Here is a 15,111-nt window from a genome sequence, read left to right as displayed (position 1 = left end):
TTGAGACATCTTTGCCATTCAAGCCTGCAGCCCAATTCTTTGTCCCCATCCCACCCCCTATTTGTCCTAGAGCTTGGGGTTCCTTCTCGGGGGATGTTATCTAAGCATTCTAACAAGCTGTTCCTGAGCGCCCAGACACCGTTAGGACGGAGCAGAGTGCGTTCCGGCACCAGCCATCAGAAAGCCGTTTTTCATGGCCCATTTGTTGACCCTCCTCCAGCTTGTTTCCATTTCACAGGTGGTGCTAAGACCCGTGCCAACGGGTTCGAGCCTTGGTCTGGGAAGATCCCACATGCCACGGAGCAACTAGGCCTGTAAGCCACAACTACCGAGACTGCGCGTCTGGAGCTTGTGCTCCACAACAAGAGAGGCCGTGACAGTGAGAGGCCCGCGCACTGCGATGAAGAGTGGCCCCCGCTCGCTGCAACTAGAGAAAGCCCACGCACAGAAATGAAGACCCAACACAGCCGAAAATAAATAAATAAATAAAATTAAAAAAAAAAAAAAATTTAAAAAGACCCATGCCAAGATGGAATTCCATTTTCAAATGAGGTTTCATAAGACCTTTTATCAGATACGCAGACCAATTACACTGGCTGGGTTCTCTCCACCCTGCAGTGGGTCGTTCTATCCTTCACCGCCCACTTCCCTTCCTGAAGCAGTTAAGTTGCGAGCTTCACCTTCTCTGCAGGAGCAGATCAAAGGCTTGACTCCCTGTCCCCTCATTCGTGCTGCCTCCTCTCCAGCAGGATGTCTCAAGTTTGACAGCAACCCCCAAGGAAGAGACTCTCAGCTCCCAAAGACCCTTGAGAAGTAAAGTTGCTAAGTTAATGCAAAGTGCACCCATGCATGCATGGTCTGGTTTCTAAATGCAAATACCCTTGCGACATGGAAAGGGTTAACTCTGAGAGAGCTTTTCTGGGGAAAAAGGCTGCTTCACACATTCTCTTTGGGAGGAAGAGGGGGTGTGCCCTGCGATGTGGCCGAGAAAGCACTCCAGTAGGTAGCCCCCAGCCCAGCCCCCTACTTGTTTATTAGTAAAGAAAGCTGCAGAGGGCTTCCCTGGTGGCTCAGTGGTTGAGAGTCCACCTGCCGATGCAGGGGACACGGGTTCGTGCCCCGGTCCAGGAAGATCCCACATGCCGCGGAGTGGCTGGGCCCGTGAGCCATGGCCGCTGAGCCTGCGCGTCCGGAGGCTGTGCTCCGCAACGGGAGAGGCCACAACAGTGAGAGGCCCGCGTACCGCAAAAAAAAAAAGAAAGCTGCAGAGACATGAGCATATACCTAAGGTGCATCGGGCAGAGGTGCACGGGGGCAAGGATCTCCCAAGGGGTAGCAAGCACCCAAGGAAGGGGAGCTCGGGCAGACGTGACCTGCACGTGGCAAGCCAACATCAGCAGGAACTGGCCTGTCCAGTGCCCATGTCTTGGCCCTGCCAAGGAAAGCGAGCAGGGCTGCCACCGCTGACATGTCCCTACCACCGCCCATCTTGTTTAATCCCCTGTCCCTCAGGGGCAATTCTTTGGCTACACAAGATTCTCCCCAAGCCCTGCCAAGAAGAAGAAGAATGCCAAGAGGCTGACCTTGCTCTTGGGCTGTGCTGGTATGCGTAAGGGAGGGCGGAACGCAGGTAGGAGCACACAGGTGATGGGGCTTCAGAACGGATTGCAGCCATGTGTGCACACATGCACAGGTGCAGGCACGTTTGTATATGTCTCCCCCTCGTCAATCACAGATTCAGTCGAGCGGATAAACAGTTCTACTTTTAAAATGGAAACACCCACTGTGAGGACTCACCTTATGGTAGTCATTCACAGCCTAGTAGGAATTACTTTACCCAACTGCTCTCAAATTGGCATTTAGCTGAAGTCAGGGTCTGGAGGGCAATTAGATTCCCATTTTGCCCCTTTTCCCCAGGAAATCTGTCAGAGACCCTCTTTCTCTTCCACAAGTGCAACCTCAGGGCGTTTACATTTAGAAACCATACCGCCCAGAGAAATGGGTTTGGTTTTTTGGGTTTCGGTTTTTGTGGGAGTTTGGGGCTTATGTTATTACAGAGGAGGGGAAAGATTTCTTTTGGAACGTTAAAGGATTTTGGAGGGCTTCTCCAGAAAAGTCTGCAATTCAAGTAACCTTGGACAAGTGACTCCTTTCTTTCCTCTCGCTTTTCCTCATCTGAAAAGCAGGGGTGACCTCTATTCTGGAAAGTGGAGAACAGATCAGTAGACCCACCGAGAAGCCTTGGGGCAGCCCAGGCCCTGGCCGGCCCGTGGACCTCTGCCGCTTCTCAACCTAGGAATGTTCTTATCTGTTTATCTCCATTTCTTTTACTTTCTGCACAGGCCCCAGAAGTTCTCCTTTAAGGTTTATTTCATCATTGCCTTTTAAAAAAATACTGATACTCCACCTACCACAAATTCCTAGAGACAAAACAGGCCCTATGGAAATAAGCCTAATTTATTGCTGACTTCTGCCAGGAGGAGGTTACCAGTCGACTCCCTGGCACAACTTCAGACAGAGTTCTGTGCTTCCGACCCCAAAGAACAGCGGCGCACTGTTTCATTGTTTCAAATAATCATGTTGCTTTCTAAGTGTGTTCTAACTGGGTTATCGTTAAAAGGTTTCAAATCTCACAGGAAACAGTTTTTAAAGAGAAATCATTTTAAACCGGGTGCAGGAATAGTGTGTTCTTGACATCTTTCTCCATGATCTTCTTTCAATCTGGCGTGTTCAAAAGAAAACGGAAACCCTTAAAATTGTTTTACCTATTTTCCCGCTCATTTTAGACCGCCTTTTTGAAATCCAGAGAAAGAGGGTTTGTTTTTTTTTTCCTTCTTTCTGTGGATTTAATGTACACACAACTTTTTGTTTTTATTAATAAAATGATGGTTTTAAAATATCCTCACCTCAGGAGTCTCGAGAAGGAACATAGGGCCCTGTGCGCATCTATAACATGCACTTAATTTAAATCATGGGGCTTCCCTGGTGGCGCAGTGGTTGAGAGTCCACCTGCCGATGCAGGGGACGCGGGTTCGTGCCCCGGTCCGGGAGGATCCCACATGCCACGGAGCGGCTGGGCCCGTGAGCCATGGCCGCTGATCCTGCACGTCCGGAGCCTGTGCTCCGCAACGGGAGAGGCCACAACAGTGAGAGGCCCGCATACCACAAAAAAAAAAAAAAAATTAAATCAGGACAGTCAGTTGCTCAATCTAGGCAAATTTCCCAACAAGATATGAAAAAAAGGAGGGGGGAGGAATATGGGTGGCTTACTGTCACCACCAACATCTATGATTGTCCTTGAACTGCATTTTTCTCTGAAGTGACTCAGTCCTAATCCCTGATCCCCCAGACCCCAGCCCCTCCTTTTTCTCCCCCTCCTTCCCCTCCCTCTCTCCTTCTCCTCTGGCCCCATTTCCCACTTCTCCCCCCACTAACCTTCTCCCAGTTTTCATGTCAGAAGTTATGGGGTTACCACACTCATTTAATTCAAGGTGTAGAACTCTAGAGAAGCTCTGTCCAAGTGAACTTTCTGCAGTGCTGGGAACGTTCTACATCTGTACCATCCAACAGGCGAGCCACTAGCCACATGTGACTGCTGAGCACTTGAAACGTGGTTGGCACACTTGCGGAATGGAGTGTTTCACTTTAATTAATTTAAATGTAAATAGCCCCATGCAGCTAGTAGCTACCATGTTGGACAGCACATCTTTAGAGGACTAGACAGACGCCTTTAACACTTTCAGGTCATTCCAGGCTCCACCAGAGGACATGCTCAAACCAATTCCAAGAAAAAGCCAGAAAGGAAGGCGGCCTCCAGCATCTTTACCCCTGAACTGCAGCCCATCAGCCCTGCCCAGGCTGCTGTCCCAGGAAGACCACCAAGGTTCCACCTGGAAGGCACCTCTACACACCACTTTCCTCCTGGATCTTCTCATCCCTCAACCAAAGGGTCCTCGTGCTATTGTTCTGAGTGGTTTCCGTGTGTAGGAACTGACCGTCATAAAAACACAGTATCTTGGAAAATTAGCAGTTGTCTTCCAGATTCGGGCCTGTCCCTCAAGTATGACCTCTGAATTATCCTTAAATCGTGTTTTGGTCCCTCAGGCTAGTGTCCAAGTTCTAGGCACAGCAGAGTCAACAGAGAGTTCCCAGCTAAGCGGGTCACACCACAGACAGCTTCAGCTCTTTGGGGGGAAAATCGGGTTCTACTCAGATCTGATTTATCAGTTTAAAAGCCTAAGAAGATAATGATGATGCCCAATCCATCTCTTCACCCACCTCCAGCTGCATCTCATCAAGGCTGAACATCCAAAATGTCACCTCCAACAGGATCCTTCAACAATCAAATGCTGGATGAATGAATGAATGAATGATTTTTACCCTTGTAAGAACGTCAGAAGACAATTTAAGAATGGTTAACCCAAAATGAGAAACTGGGGGAGGGGGCAAGGTCTAGTCAGGACGTAACTGCTTTCTCTTTAAAAGGCAGCACAACTTATACCAAATGGGGTGCTTCCTCCAGTGTCTGAATCGTACCAGATGGAACAATACTGTCTTTACCCGCAAAAGATAAAATTTTAAGTTTTACTTATGGATTAAAATCTTTTCAATGTTTAGGATATTTTTAAATAAAAATTTTCACTGAAATGTAATAGGATGTGTTTCAAAGTAGAAATCACTCCTATTATTTAAGCCCACATAATCTATTTAAATCATTTTAAATCACATCTTAAAACCCTTTATCTTCACTATTCTATTTTGAAGTGAGGTGTAGGGGCTAGGCATTGTAAGACTGAAGAAATTCCTGACTTCCTTTTCTATGTGTCACCTGTTTTTAGTCACTTTTTACTGTTTTCTCAAATTTCACCTCTGAATTGCATGATCTACTGCAGCAAAATCTTTTTGTAACCATAAGCCTTTTTTATTTCAAAAATGACTAGACACTATAATACTTTACCTTGAGCTACAAATATACTGGCAACAAATATTAACGTTAAATATTACCTGCAGTCCTGGAACCATTTCATTAGAACACTGTAAATTCCCAGGTCTGGGTTGAATGGCCCTTGGTAAAGGTGAATTTGGTCCTATATTGAGCTCTTTCCTGAAATTCGCTTGGATGTTACCGAAGTCTCCGGCCCACACCCAAAGGGTATCATTTGGCAAGCCACTACAAGAATTATGGCTGGGCTTCCCTGGTGGTGCAGTGGTTGAGAGTCCACCTGCCGATGCAGGGGACACGGGTTCGTGCCCCGGTCCGGGAGGATCCCACTTGCTGCGGAGCGGCTAGGCCCGTGAGCCATGGCCGGTGAGCCTGTGCGTCCGGAGCCTGTGCTCCACAGCGGGAGAGGCCACAGCAGTGAGAGGCCCGCGTACCGCAAAAAAAGAATTATGGCTGCTGAAGACATAATTTAAACAAGGATTAGTTTGAGGACTGGAAGAATCAGGCGTTTTGGAGTGTAGAATCTGACAAGAAGCGGCTAAGCTACCGAAAGACGAGAGTCTTGTGGGCATTATCTGATGGTTTTAAAAACAGGCAGCTAGATTAAGTAAAATCATCACTGGAAATCTTTCTGTAGGAAAGCAAGGCCTCTCTGAAAACAATTGCTTTTGGTTTCTCCACCTCCAAGTTGTCAGTACTGAAAAGAAACTCAGAAAAAGTAAAAGGCAGCTTCATTTAATGACAGCTTTGTACTTAATAGGCCCAGCAGCTTTTACACGCGCTGAGCAGCCTGCACCCAGGATGCACAGCTGCCGCTCTTCTGTGCGGGAAGATTGAAGCAAGAAGCCACGGGGTGGATTAAGTACGCCTGCCCACAGCAGTAGGAGGGCTGCGGACTTCAGAGACATCCCAATGTTCTAATAACGGAATACACTGATGTTTCGGTTTTGTCATCGTGAACTAGGGTGCAAGGGGAAGAGGGAAGAGGGGCGACAAGGGCTTCCAGCCCCGCTGTGGGATGCTGAGTCTGTCTGGGCAGAGCCTGCCCCTCGCCGGCTGCATGCAGGTCCCCTCTCCTCTCCAGCCCTCCCCAGCCTCTCCTGTCACCTTTCCCCAGGTCCCCAATCTTAATCATCAGGAGGATCCGGGCCAACAAATTTACAGAGATATCTGAGTCAAAGGCTCTAGCATATTCTGGTTTTTGACATCCTGACCAGGGGCAAAGTCATTATGTTTTTGACTTCTCAGTTCCTGTACTCAGTGCCTGCTAGTATCACGCTCAGGAAAATGTGATCAATACCCCCTCTCTGTCGTCTTTATTGATCAACTATGGCTACTGCTGGCCTGGGAAGAAAGGAAAGTAGGCCTTTACAAAATTTCTGCTCCACACCGTTCACTCAGGAGTGAGGCAACAGATCTAGAATATGACAAAAACACAAAAACCTTTACTGCAACAATAAAACCAAAAGGAAACACACAAAAGGCCCTCTGCAAACACTCTTTCTCACTACTATTATTTCAGCACTAGCACGCTTGCCAATTTTCTGAGATTCTGAAATGTAAATAGATAGACAGATAAAGTTAGTCTGGGTCTCTTTTCATTAAATGCTTAATCACTTAGCTCATTTCCATAAATTGGCATGAATTCAGTCTCAACTTCTTTCTTTTTTTCCCTAACCACCCACTTTTTAGGAGAATAAGCTGAAGTTCCTAAGACTGATCAAGTTGATGTTTTCTCATGAGACCAGAACGAAATACATTTGGGCGGTTTAAAATTTTGAACCCAGATCTCCATCTTATTTCAAAACAACTGTCACAAAGGTGCAATCTGCCTTCCTATGTTTTCTAATTACTAACGATGAATCATTTTTACTCTAATTCACTTATAGATTTTCTATCTTATTGCCATTTTCATTTTTCCACTTTATACATGTATTATTATGGTAAGAATCTGAACTTACAATGAATTTAGAAGACATCTGCCTTTAAGAATGCGTAACAATAACAAAAGATAGGCCCCAAAATTACCCACCAACATGGACAACTACAAATTCCTTTATAGCATTTGCAAAGTATGTCTGTCTTTCTTCAAGGCCTGTTTCTCTATTGTTTGGGACAAATGTGACTTTTACTTGAAAGCCACATTTTAAATTGTTTACAGTGTATTTTGTTAAGTGAACTAAATTAAATTTCCTATTTACCAATCATATTTCTCATCTATAACCATTCACAAGAATCTTCAAGAAGTGATTTTAAACATTCTAAACAACTCAGATTTTTAAAGATACTCTAAATTGTATGTTAGATCTTTCACTAAACTGACTAGAACTTTCATTTCTGAATATTTGGGTAATACGATTATTAGGAAAATTACTTAATTGAAAAGAATGACTTCAACTACGTGAGAATCGAGAAGAGAAAAATAAATTGCTTTTATTTCTAAAAGTTTCTCAAATCTTTAATAAAGACCCAGCAAGAAGAAAGTGGAAGCACTTAAAATCATGGATTCTCGGGCTTCCCTGGTGGCGCAGTGGTTGAAAGTCTGCCTGCCGATGCAGGGGACACGGGTTCGGGCCCCGGTCCGGGAAGATCCCACATGCCGCGGAGCGGCTGGGCCCGTGAGCCATGGCCGCTGAGCCTGCGCGTCCGGAGCCTGTGCTCCGCAACGGGAGAGGCCACAACAATGACAGGCCCGCGTACCGCAAAAGAATCATGGTTTCTCTTTAGACAAGAGAGAAAGAGGTGGAGAAACGCAAATTTCAAAATGAAGTTTCCATGTAAGTGATTAATTTTTCTCATTCACGTGTCAGTTTCTCCGTATCCTTAGAGGCAAGGCTCCCTCCGTTTCAAAGGCGTCATCGGGAGCCTATTTTCTCACCATGAGATGACTACCAAACTCTCAAAGAGAAATTGAAAAGACTTTAAAAGGAAAAGGAAGTGAAAGACACATTCTTGGGAACTTTTAATCACTGTAATTCGGTCATTCCATATAAGCCTCCAGACTGTAGCCCTCTTTCCTAAGGTTCTGAAAAAACCAATTTGTTAACCTGACAGACAAAATTATCAAGTGGTGAATTCATTTTGGTGAAAAAAACCAAAAAAAAAAAAAAAAAAAAAAATGGGGAGACCAAACTGGGGGAGAAAATTGATAAGGCTTTGCCCACTCCAAGCAAAACATTTTAAAAGAAGCAACCAAATGCTGAGAGAAGACAAAAGCAAGCTCCAGGCAAACGAATGTGTACAGCAGCAAATCTAGGCAGCACAATTCCCCAGGCAACAGGAGAAACCAGTGAAACTTGCGAAGCCTCCAGCACCATCATATCCAATGATTTCCCAGGAAGAAATTTCAGAATGGACAGAGGGTGAAAACTTTCCCAGCCCCCGAGCCCTGAGATGTACAACCATATTCCACCACTAGGTGGCGGCTGCTAAGGCTGGGAGCGGGGGAGGGGGGCTGTTTTGTCCGCTTTTCCCCCTACAGGACTCACTGCCCCGTTCAGGAGAGAGCCCACCAGCCCCCACCTTGATCCAATTTGCTAAAATGTCCCGTTAGGAAAACAGAAAACATTCATGCTTTAGAACCTGAAGTCACCAAGTAACAGCCTCTCTTAAAAGTCTGTTCACACCAAAGCTGAGCAATGGGAGGGACAGACCTGCACATTTTCAACTCTGCTGGAGTTTTCAAAGCAAATCTTCCAGGCTGCTGCTTTAGAGACAAGTGACACCGAAATTACGACGTGAGTTGCTGAGCTGTGCATCACCTACTCACACAGCGTGTACAGTGCCACAAGGTGATGGAACCGTCTGGATAAACATGAATCGTTTTATTGTTGGCCAGAAAGTCTTCCTTCATTCATTAAAGTGGGTGAATGAAAATATTAAGAAGTAAATAAGGCGTTTTTGTGGGCTGCTCCCCGAGTATCCTTCTGAAGTCAAGACCTTACGTAGACTGCCTACTACCTTGGGTGTCAAATAAAGCCTCCTCCCACGAAAGGGAAAACCACTTCCCCTTTCATAAAAAGGCTGCACCCAGAGCTCAAATCCTGGCGAAAGAGATGTTACATAAATTCCAGGTGTTCCTAAATATGTATGTTTACACGCACGCAATCATTTTAGGAAGCATGTAAGTTTCTGGGCCACACTCTCTCTTTTTCTTTTCTTTCTCTCTCTCTCTTTTCTTTTCATCTCAAGGAAGAGTCAGAAAGTGTGTTTATAGTCTCGACTTAGGTTCTTACCCACTCCATTTAGACGATATTTCCTGATAGCCTAATGCAGAAAAATCTAATGATTTCCATCCAAAACGCATCTTAACACTTGGCACACTTACCTTTCTTTCCTTAATTGAGCCCAAAACCAAAAAATTCACTTACCTCTCCTCCTCCCCAAAGCGGGGGGGACCCACCCCTGAAATCCTGAATTATTTTCTACATGAGTTGTACAGCCATCCTCTCGTTACTCTATGAACAGGCTAATTCCTCAACATCTTACTTTGCCTTTAAAAGGCTTCCTTCTACACGACGGGATTTCCCTAAGAAACATTCCCAGCGGATGGTTTCCAGCAATAGCCTATATCAACTCAGCCTGCGCAAGCAAAGACTGGCTTCTAATAATTCCCCCCCTATCCCCCGCCCCCCCCCCCGAATTCACTCACAGAACCATCCCGGGCCGACTCGGAAAAGCTATTTCATTTGCATGTTTGCCCATCTCTTCCTGAATGAAAGCTTTTCCAACTGACCTTTCAACAGCTGCCGAGACGGCACGATCTGTAAGGTTAGAGCTGGCTGGAAACTAGGGGATATTTTAGCATCCTAATCCCTGCAACCTCGACGTTTCTCCTTCTCTGCCCAAGTCCAGATTCCCTGAGCACAAGGGCAGGAACCCTGAAACGTTTGCAGAGCAGCTCTCCGAGGTGTCCTGCTCCCGACCAACTCACTGCGGGCATCCTGCACACGCACAGCCCCAGCCCACACGCCGCCCGACACCGGCACCCCGGCCCGCGGCGAATGCGCCAGGCTCGCACCAGCCCTGCCTCTTACCTTCCCTGGCTTTCAGCAAGACCGTGTTGGCCACGATGTTTTCCAGCTCCATTGACAGTCGGCGGTCAGCGAGGGAGCCGGCCGGCGGGGCTGTCAGCGCCTGAGGTGCTGCCGCTGCTGCTGCCGCTGCTCGGGCTGCTGCCGCTGCTGCCGGAGCCGGGAGCGAGCAGCCCGCCTAGCCTACCGCATTATTCCTGCTCTTATCCCTCGGAGTTTCCACCTCTGCAAAGAGGAGCCGCCGCCGCCGCTTCTTCCTCCCTCTGTGTCCCCCCTCCCCCCCTCCCTCAACAGTCTCCCCCCCACCCCCCACCCTCCGTGTCTCTCTGTCACTCCATTCTCCTCCCCTCGGGCTCCCTCGGATGCTTTAATGCCTCGGATGCTTCTGCCTCCCCTCGGTCCCTCCCGGGGGTGTGGTACTAGCAGGCTCGGGCGACCGCACTGCGCAGGCGTCAGGCGGGGCCGCGCCTCCCGCTTCGGCGCTCGCGGCGCGGAGCCTGCTGGGACTTGTAGTACTCCCAGCGCCCTGCGCTGGGGCCGGTTTGGCGCGCGGCTACCAGAGTCCAAGAGCCGCCCAGGGACGTGCCCTCGGAGTGAAGGCGGGGGTGCCCCAGGGCTGCTAGGGGCGGCGGGGAAATCAAAGGCGGCCCGGCCGAGCCGAGGCCTCCAACCCTGGGGCCCGGACTCGCACGTCCACGCCTGGGGCTCCCGCTCGCCCGCTTCCCGCCCTGCCGAAAACCCAGAAAGCGAAGTGCACAGGCCACGGCGGCGGCGGGCGAAGCGCCGCGGCCGGGCAGGAGTCGGTGCGGGTTCTGGCCTCCCCTCGTGGCCTGCTCGGGGTGGGAGGTCAGGCCGGCCCGACCGCGCGCCGCAGCCCGCTTCCTCTGGGGCACGCCGGGCCCACGCAGGGGCTGCCGCCCAGAGGCGGCAAGGCGCGCCCGCGGGCCCCGCACGCGGCGGCCGGCCACTGTGCGCCGTAGCACACGCACACGCGCTCGGTGGCTGACAAAGGTGTACTTTGTTTCCTCCGAGGGCGCGAAGGGGTCTGCCAGTCCGCGGTGACCCGGCGCTGGCGGCCGCGTCGGTGGCCGCGCAGTCCGAGCGCCCCCCGGCGGCCGCGGGGTGGAGGCGCGGCGGCGGGTCCACGCGGACGACGGCCCCACTCCCCCACCCCCTCTGCGCCCGGGACGCCCGGCTGCGACTCGGGGAATCCGGGCGTGGGAAGCGGTTGGTTTTGCACATAACCTGCCTTCGGGCACGCGGGGCCCGCAAATCAACGATACTCATTACCACCAAACTCATTCAGATTAATAAAAATGCAGACGGAATCGCCGGAGTCAGGAACGTTAATAAGTAACAGCACCCAGTCAGTGTTGGAAATTCGTTTTCAAATTCCGGGATTATTTATCTTGGAGCTCTTAGTGCCTATACACTGTACCCTCAGAACATCAGACCCCAGATCTGCACTCAGCGTTGCTTCCTTGCTTCCTCTGAAGGCTCCACTCCTGGGAAATGGGCCCTGGGACACACAGGGTCTGCGACAAGTGTCCTCCGATCTGGGGGAGGAGAGGGCTGACCCCAAGGAACAATGAGGCCTTTGCCTCATGCGCATCTTGCTTGCCGGATATCCGTTCAGAAGCCGGCTCTGGGCCTTCTCTGTCCGAAAGGAGGAAACCTTCCATCCCTAGGGCTGCCAGGAAGTGGCAGGGAGGTGCCGAGAGAAACGGAGAACAATTATCATGCACTGGAGAATATAAAGAAATGAATAGACTTTCCAGGCCTTGGAAACCAAGATGGTCACCGATTCTAACAGCACAGGATTGTCGTTTTCTGATGGAGTATATCCATCACCAGCACTTCTAGTGTCTGGATTTGGATCAGTGGGTCTCCCTGTGCCTCACTTATCTTGTCTGCAAAGTGGAGAAGGACAATAACAATTTACCTGGCAGAAGGCAGAGAGCTGAGCAGATGATTTCTTAGGCATCTTCCACTCCAGGAATTACTATTCTAAGCATCCCGGGCTTGGTTTGGGCTGCATATCCAACTGCCCAGAGCCCTAACTTACAATGAAAGGGTCTAGAGAGATGGAGAATCCTAGAGCTGGCAGCATCTCAGAGCTCACCAACTATGGTGGGCCCTTGGCACTTGCTGGCAGCCTAAGGTCTGATGCAGCCCAAAGTTTACTTATTTGACTGACAAAAACAAAAAAAACTAACTAAAATTGAACGCCTTTAGATGGCTTGTGCTCCACAACAGCCTTCTCAAGCTTTCATGTGCACACAGATCACCTAAGGGATCTTGTTAAAATACAGGTTCTGTTTTGCTTGGGCTGAGGAGGATCCTGCGAGTCAGCTATTTCTAACCAACTCCAAGGTTCTGTCAATCCTGCTGGTCCGTGGACCACAGTTTGAGTAACTAAACTCTACAATTAACCGTAATCCCCACCATTCTTTATTGTCTTATACTCAGCCCAAGTCACCACTGATTTTACCTATCTGGCCTCTACAGACTATTGAGTTTGCAATCCTGGAAAATTCCTGCCTTTCCTTCCCCCCTGCTCACTTTACAGTTGCAAAACACACCCTTAGAGAATAAGTGGGTTCAGCATGGTCATTCAGCAAGTGAAAGTCTATCTACTTCTCTCTCTGCTACAAGGCAATATGTCCTGCCTACAAAATAAATAGCTGTACTTCAAGTACCTGTGCCTCTATGAAGAAATTAGGACATTCCAATGCAAGAATGAAACGATAATGACTAGCTTTACTGGATACCAGCTGTGGGTCAGGTGCTGTGCTAAGTGCTTTATGATTAATTTCAGTAAACACAACATCCAGATGAGGTAGAGAACACAGCTCCATTTTATAAATAAAGTCACCAGCTTAGGAGAGGTTTTATAACTTGCCTAAGGTCACACAACTGATAAGCAGAAGACCTAAGATTTGAACCTAGCAGTCGGACTCAGAGTCTATGCACTTAATTTCTGGCTAGCAGGCTGGCTGGCAGAGCTGGGTTGCAATTGTTCTGTTTGGCTGCCAGAGTGAATTTAAATTGTACTGTAAGAGGCAAAGCAAGCAGTTGGTTAAATGATTAAGACTTGGGGGGGGGGGGGGTCCATTCCAGTCCATAACACCACCATTATTGCTTCATTCCTTTCCATGAACTGCACAGTCCTCTTGAAAAACGGATTTGATTCAGGAAGAGTTTAAATATCAATAGGTAAGCTGGGAGTCTTGCTGGCTGAGAGGAAGAAGAGAAATCCAACTGGAGGGTGGGTGAGTTTGAGAGGGATGGGAGTATGCCATAGACTAATGCTGACTTCCCAATCCACTCAATGTCAGCTGAGCTGGAAATGCCAAAGAAACAGGGTATCTTCTTGTTCTTCTGTCAGCACCTGTATTGCGTGGATAAAGCTGCTCTGTCAGAGTTCTTGTAAATAGAAGTCAACTATTCTGAAAGTCACAAACCTATCTTTATCCCCAAATATGGATTGCTTTGCTTGAATAATCAAACTGGCTTTTTCAATAGTGCTGGAGCTGGAGTTTCCATCCTTTTCCTTGCCTCACAGCTTTCTAATCATCAGGAAACAGCTGGAGAGACAGTGCTTTCATTCTCCCACTTCTTCTCTCCATCTTCAAAGTTCACCTTTATGTACCAAGCACGGCAGGGAATACAAAGCTGATTTCCCAGGAGAGCTCACACTAGGAGAGCAAGCAAACTGGGAGGAAAAGCACTGAGATAAAATGGAATAAGAGCCACTGTGGACACAGACACAAAGGACTTTGGAAACAGAGAGGAAGTGATTTCAGGCACCTAGGAAGATTCTAGGAGAGGAGAAATGAGAGCTGACAGTGGGATTGGAGGCACGGGGTTTCCTGTTATGTTCCCTCCCCTCTGAGAAGTCCCTTCATCCATGGACCCAGTGATGACCAAATTTGACATTAAAAACTTTGCAATGCTGTAGACCACCTACTCTTCTTCTCTTTACTTAATATTTTTCTTTAAAGTCAAGTTGCTTTAAAAAAAATTTTTTTTATTATCCTAACCCAAAACATTTTTGAAATGTGAGTAGTAGTAGAAATATCACACTTTGGAAAAAACTAACCTCCAAGCAACTCATGGGACCATAGCAGCCTTTGGCTTCAAGATAAACTGGCTGATCGTAATAAGACTGCTGGGAGTCTTCACCCAGATAATTATGATCTATAGACATCTAAACGCCCAGCTTGGTAACAAGACTTTACAGGGGGGGTCATCAGCGGGGGTCTCAACTGCAAGTTCAGAAAAAAGATTCCAGCCGCACGTGACCTCTGTGCTCCTGACACTATAGCAGTTTAACATGATCTTCTTTAGTGAGAAGGAAAGGCCTCTTTCCTGGTGCTATGTTCTGTTAGGAGGGTCCCCACAGTAGACTTACTTGGGCCCTGAGTTGTTACGAAGTTGTTGCCTCCACTGCATGGAAAGGAAACTGAGCCTGGGAGAATTAGGTCAGTTGATAAGTGGATGGCAAGGCTAGTTTTTTAGGTGTCTGCCTTCCCTACTCAAAGGCCTGAAATGTGTCTTTTTCATCTTTTGATTCCATTCTCTGTAGAACCTAGTAAGTACCTTATGCACGGTATTTGGCAATGTTTGCTGACTCAGAGCACGTATGCCATGACACAGTCCCACCTAGTCCTCTGGGGTGCTAGTTATTCTGTACTAGTTAACTATCAAAATTCCTACATCACTGCCAGATCAGAGATCAAAAGGGAAAAGTAGGGGAGACTGGCCTCCCGGTATCAGAGGTCAACATCTTAGAAAGCCATGACACTCAGTCCCTGGAATGATTCCATCCGTCTGACTGTACCTCCATCCTCAAATCCATCTATCTCCTGCAATCAACCCAGTAGTTAAGCCAATCACACAATTTTAAGGAAAACTAAGCAGACAAATTTCAACTCACTTTTCAGACTTGAATAAAACACAAGCTATTTACCCCCAAAATGGCAGATAGAGAGCTGGGTATTTTTGTTTGGTTCAGTGCCGAGCAATCAGATAGATTTAGATGGCGGAAAAATGCTCAAATTGGTAAGGAAATTACACAACAAAAGCATAAAAATTAATTCAGAGTGAGAGGAGGAAAAACAGACTCTTTTCTAG

General features: G+C 48.0%; 1 protein-coding gene across 4 annotated transcripts in view; it reads right to left on the bottom strand.

The window, feature by feature from the left end:
* The window catches only part of GRK5 (G protein-coupled receptor kinase 5), a gene marked incomplete at both ends in the record, with an annotated part of 218,293 nt that extends 208,258 nt beyond the window's left edge, over positions 1-10,035 (bottom strand). For 3 of the 4 annotated variants that reach the window (XM_079709212.1, XM_079709215.1, XM_079709214.1), the window contains one exon: positions 9,979-10,035. In XM_079709212.1, coding sequence (XP_079565338.1) covers positions 9,979-10,030 — 52 coding nt within the window. The remainder of the gene's footprint in view (positions 1-9,978) is intronic. The other variant, XM_079709213.1, reaches the window with a different exon arrangement.
* Positions 10,036-15,111: the final 5,076 nt, after the last annotated feature.

The sequence above is a fragment of the Hyperoodon ampullatus genome (assembly GCF_949752795.1).
Source record: "Hyperoodon ampullatus genome assembly, chromosome: 1".
NCBI classification, from domain to species: Eukaryota; Metazoa; Chordata; class Mammalia; order Artiodactyla; family Ziphiidae; genus Hyperoodon; species Hyperoodon ampullatus.
Note: the sequence above shows the minus strand (reverse complement) of the source record. Positions and strands in the feature narration are given on the sequence as shown.